This window comes from Saccostrea cucullata, unplaced genomic scaffold (genome assembly GCF_032062105.1).
Source record: "Saccostrea cucullata isolate Sc308-1 unplaced genomic scaffold, CSIRO_AGI_Scuc_v1 ctg6037, whole genome shotgun sequence".
NCBI classification, from domain to species: domain Eukaryota; kingdom Metazoa; phylum Mollusca; class Bivalvia; order Ostreida; family Ostreidae; genus Saccostrea; species Saccostrea cuccullata.
In genome coordinates, this window is record NW_026929414.1 from 28,484 (window position 1) to 34,483 (window position 6,000).

A 6,000-nucleotide genomic window follows, 5' to 3' on the forward strand; every position below is an offset into this window, starting at 1 on the left:
ATATCCTTTTCTCAATGCAATTCTTAAAAATTCAATCGTGCAGAACTCGCCCGTGTGACGAAATATATAGTAAGAGTGTCTGCTCTAGAGACGTGAAGTAAGGAGTTGGTCCTTATGTTATGTACGTCGCGAATTCGAATCCCACTGTGGAACTTGCAGACCAGTGCTTTGGATGATACCGTATAAACCGAGGTCCCGTGTCGCAGTGGGTGCTGGCAGGAAAACGACCCCTCACATTTAACAGCGTGTGGAGTATAGGAAAAAAATTGCAAGTGGTGGCGTCTCTTTGTGGTTGAAAAATTATCGAGAGGGATGTTTAACAACAAACAAACAAAACAGTCAATCTTATAGATAATATAATAAAAGATTTTGAAAAATGCATTACAATTGTCATTACAGATTTATTATGTTTATTATTATTTATTTTTAAAAAATTAAATATAATATCAATAATATAAAGCAAAGGAGACATTGTAACAAAAAAATATATGAACACTATATTGAATATTATTGCTGTAATCTGTAGAATTTACAGGTACATATATATCCAAATAATTCTAAAGCATATGCAAAACAAAAGCGTCTATTGCAAAGATTTCAACAAAACTTGAATTAATATTATACTTCTTACAAGGTTAAAAAAAATGAAAAACAACGATTTTATCAGAAGACAAAACAGGCATACTGTTATTCAGATCAAATCCATGCAAACATAAAGTTATTTTTTAGTCAATCACACACTCTGTGCCGTTCAAATATGAAACATCAAACATCAGAGATACAAGTTGTATTCATAGGAATATTTTCGGGTTCCCTTTCTACAACAGTTCTCTCCTTGCGACAAAGATTTCGAAGCGAAGAAAAAGATGGTAAAACCGTCAATTTCTTCTTTAATCTTAATATGATGATTACCACAATAGCTAGAAATATAATTAATACACCGAAAACTACAAAAATAATAATAACACCGACTTCTTTACCGCTTTTCTCTTTTTCCCCTTGGAGAAATGTTGAAGCATTCTTAATCGTATTACTGTTTGTGGAATTAAAAGCAGCAGTGTCAATTAGCGTGACTTCGTTACTGTTAATGGGTGTTGAACTTTCTATCCAAGGTTCCCGGCTTAAAGTCGTGTCGTTCTTCACAATTTTGATTTTCCAAGTATGAACATATTCCTATGTATAAATATGAAAAGAAAACATAACTAAGATTGCAATATTTATCATTTATTTTGTTTGGATATGTTTTTTTACATGTTTTAAGATAAGGAAAAAATGCATATAGTGTTAAATGGAGTCCCCTGAATTTAATTTCAACTCATTTTATAAGTGTTTGCATTGTCTTTCCAGATAAAAATAATTTGGAAGCATACAAGTGTCTCACCTGTGTTTCAAAGATCAGCAAAAACATAAGAGAATAGTGGAGAATCGTGTGCATCATCGTCAAGGTTTTATCGCGACATTGAAGACATCATATATATAAATTAAATACACTACACGTGCATCTAGTCGCGGCAAAATTGGGCATATATCAGCCCAAATCAATTAATTAAAATCTAACAAAGTGGGGAACTTTATTCTTACAATCTGCTGACATTTTTCACTTCTTTTTCATTTATACTATTTATCGTGAAATTTTCATAAAATCCTCGGCAATTTAGAAAATTTTCTGCAGATATCCTATAACCTTACAACTGCTTTCGTTTCTCTCATAGTGAAGCGATTATATTTTTAAAAAGAAGGTTGTATTTTTAAATAACTTACCACGCACTATATTATTTAAAGCAGGTGAGTGTCGGCTGAATTCTATATTTAATGTTGGAAAATACCAAATGGAATATATCTATAAATAAATCATCTCTCTTGTGACACAATTCAGTGTACATGAAACGTTAGATATAATTTACCATGCAATAATCAAGTTATGAATTTTTTTTAAAAAAATTAAAGAACAACCTTGATCTGAATAAAATATAGAAAATTTTAGTTTCATACTATGTAAGAGACTGCTAAATGAGTACATATGCATGCCTTTCGCAGGTGATTTAAATGTATGAATTAGCTTTTAAAAATTCAAACTAAAGCATTGTTAAGACTGAGTTTATATATTCATTATATAGAAAAAAAAAAAAACAATATTAATTGATATTTCAAAATTTTGAAAAGACTTTTTGAATAGTGAAGGAAATATTACTTCATTCTAAATTCATTATCTTCTGGGTTTTTTCTTTAAATAAAAACTCATTTAGAAAAAAATGTTAAGACATCAATACAGAAAATGACAGTTTGATTGATTTTCAAATCACGAATGATTAAGATGTTAATATATAAAATGAAGTACATGCAGTTTTATTAATAAAAAGCTGAAAATAACAATTAAGTAATCGATCTAAAAAAATACAAAGTAAACCTGTAAACAAATCTGTAAGCATCGGGGGGGGGGGGGGGTCGGATGCCTCAATGGAAATAGCATCCACTGACAAATCACTGTGAATGAATTTATCAGGAAAAAAAGGAATAATCCTTCAATTAACGTTTTAAAACAAGTGTTTAGCAATGGCGATGAAATATAGCAGTCAAAATACGATACATTGATAGGCTGTGTTACCTAAAATTTCATTACAATTGACAATAGTTTGAAACTTACAAAATGCTGACTTTAAACCAAAGCAAAAATGAAATAACAATTACATCAATGAAATATATGGAGATAACGAACAGTATTCAAGAGCAATATTCCATAAAACAATACAAAACAGGAGCAGAGCAAAAATGGACCTCCATTTAGAAAACATCAGAGATGGGATCAGGTGCCATGGAGGAGTGAGTGAGCATTTTCTGCCGACCAGTCACGCCCGATGTGTGCCCCGTCACATAATCCAAAATTAGTAAAATTTAAAAAAATTACCAATTGTTATCTGAATTGGACGTAATATAATCGCATGAATAAAATAAGTCACATTTGAAAATGAAGTTGATTTCGTATACTCTTTTTAAAAATATATAAATGAAGACTACATTAAATAAGCCTCAAAATTAAATGACTGATGTCAGAGAGTATACCACTCTTATAAAAACAGATAAATGTGTTTTTTAACACAATAAAATGCATTTTGAGTAATTAGGTTATACTTGTTTTTATTATCAGGATAACTGGTTATAATATTTTTAAAATTTTCAACAATAGAAAAAGGAAATTCATTTTCAGAGCACTCATTCAATCTTGTGTGAGAGAGGGAGGGTGTGTGTGTGAGGGTGAGGGTGAGTGTGTGTGTGTGAGTGTGTGTGTGAAGGTGTGTGTGTGTGTTCTTTACCATTTATTCTATTTATCGTAAAGACATGAAACAATCCTCTCTGGCATCATCTGAGTACAGATCCGATAATAGTGATCTTAATTGTTAATAAATGGTTCAATTATGTCATTTTGATTCGAGCTATATCCAACAATCTACAGTATTCATCACTGCATCTTCTTAAGAATTCTGTTATAGTTTGGGAATATATATTCGTCGTTTCAGAATAGATATATTGTTTCTGGCATTTGTCTGTTGTCCGTCTGTCTGTCCATCTAGCTGTCTGTCCGTATGTAAACTTTTCACTTTTTCGACATCTTCTCAAGAATCATTGGACTAATTTAACCAAACATTGTACAAAGCATTTTTGGGTAAAGGGAAATTAAAATTGTTAAAACAAAGGGCCAAGCCCCCTTTGCAAGGGGAGATAATCAATAAAATACAAAAGTGGGGCGAGGTCATTAAAAAAATCTTTCTTTCAAGAACCACTGGGCCAAAAAAAGATGACATTTATATGGAAGCATGCTGAGGTATTGCAGATTCTTAATTGTTCAAATTATGACCCCCGGGGGTAGGGCGGGGCCACAATAGGTAATTAATGTTCCCTTAGAAATACATGCAACAGGGAAAGAATTAAAAACCTTCTTCTCAAGAACTACAAAAAAGCTGAAACTGATGTGTTGAAACATCTTAAATTCTATATTGTTCAAATAATGACCCCCGGTGGGAGGGCGGGGCCACAAAACGGAATTCAAGTTTTACATAGAAATATATAGGAACTACGGTTAAAAATCTTCTTCTCAAGCACCACTGGGCCTGAAAATCTGAAACTTATATGGAAGCATTCTAAGGTAGTGTAGATTCGAAATTGTTCAAATCATGACCCCCGGAGATAAGGCGTGGTCACATTACGTCTTACGTCATGAAAAGTGTGCATTCGTATTTCACTGTGAAACGTGGAGACCAATGGTTTGTATGATACCGTATAAATCAAGGTCCCGGGTCGCAGTAGGTGGCGTGATGGCACGAATAAGATATTTCATATTTATTAGCCGTAAGTGTGGAGTATAGGACAAAATCTGCAGCTCTCCATTGGCAAGTGGTGGTGCCTTCTTATAATTGAACAAATTATCGAGATGAATGTTTAACAACAAACAACGAATCAATTAATCTTACAAATAAAATATAAAAAATAAACATTTTGCATTACAATCGTCGTTACAATTTTTTTCATTATTTATTTTAACATTGTAAATGTTATGCAAGGGAAACAATTGTTACAAAGAAAAAAAAATTAAATATGAACACTGTATTGAGTACTATTGCTGTAATGTGTAAAATTTCAAGATACATTTCCTAATAATTCTAAATCATATGCAAAACAAAAACGTCTATTGAAAAGATGTAGCAAACTTGAAACTTCTGAAGAAAAAAATCAACATAAAAGCAATTATTCTATCAGAAGACATAACAGGCATACCGCTATCAGATCAAATCCATGCAAATTCATACAATGATAAAAGTTAATTTTAACCAAGGATATTTCAGTCGATCACAAATTTACTCTGTGCCATTCAAATACAAAACACTAAACCTCTGACATACCAGTTATATTCATGGGGATATTTTCAGGCTCCCTTTCTTGGACAGTTCTCTCCTTACAACAAAGATTTCGCAGCGAAAAAAAAAATATGATAAAACTGTCAATTTCTTCCTCAATATAAAAATAATAAGCACAATAGCTACAAAAATAATTAATACGCTAAAAACAATAAAAATATTAGTAGCACCGACTTCTGTGACGTCTTTTTCTTTTTCTCCCTGGAGAAATGACGAAGAGTCGTTAAGCGTATTATTGTCTGTAGAATTAAAAGCACTGTTGATGAGTGTGAGTTTGCCACTGTTAATTGATGTTGAATTATCTTTCAAAGGCTTCTGGCTTAAAGTTGTGTGGTTCTTCACAATTTTGATTTCCCAAGCTTAAAAATATAATTTGTAAAAATAACTAAGGATGCATTGTTTTCCTTGTAATTTTTTTGAATATATTTTTAAATTTAGAATAAATAGCTTATGGTTTAATATTCTGATTTTTATAAAAAGTAAATTCAAACTGAGGACAGGGTGTCGAAAATAACACACTCAAATAGGATGGTGAAATGGCTGCATGCTTAAAATTAAAAAAAATCATTTAACAAGTACTTGCGTTGATTTTAGAGAAGAAAAGTCGATATAAAACATCTCAATAGCTCACCTGTTTTCCAAAGATCAGCAAAACCAGGAGACAATGGTGAAGAAATGTTTGAATCATTGTCAAGGTTTTATCGAGACATTCAATATATCACATACTTGTTAAATAGACGTACTACTCATGCACATAGACTCGGATGCATTTGTAAAGTATATCTACATGTAGCAAATAGAGGGCTTATGAAAAATAGTTAAACGGTGACAAAGTGGTCAACATTTTACTAAATATAAATTGCTTGGAATTTTCACATTTGTTTTACTATTATACAACCATGAAATTTTTCAAAAAAATTTTCATCAAAAATAAAAATATATATTCGGCAGTCCCCGTATGATAGCTACTTTCGTTTCACTTGTTTGTATTTTTAAACTATTTACTACGTAATATTCTATCAAACGGAGGTTAACTAAGGCCGTTCTAAATCTACATTATAAATGCTGGAAAATACCCATGCAATGTAAC

General features: G+C 31.6%; 1 protein-coding gene across 1 annotated transcript; it reads right to left on the reverse strand.

Annotated features, from left to right (window-relative positions):
- Positions 1–620: 620 nt before the first annotated feature.
- LOC134280792 (uncharacterized) lies at positions 621–1,556 on the reverse strand. Its single transcript, XM_062763248.1, has 2 exons — positions 1,382–1,556; positions 621–1,173 (listed from the first exon to the last, which is right to left on the reverse strand). The coding sequence occupies exons 1-2, from the start codon at positions 1,436–1,438 to the stop codon at positions 766–768; spliced, it is 465 nt and encodes a 154-aa protein (XP_062619232.1). The 5' UTR covers positions 1,439–1,556; the 3' UTR covers positions 621–765.
- Between the last annotated feature and the right edge of the window lie 4,444 nt (positions 1,557–6,000).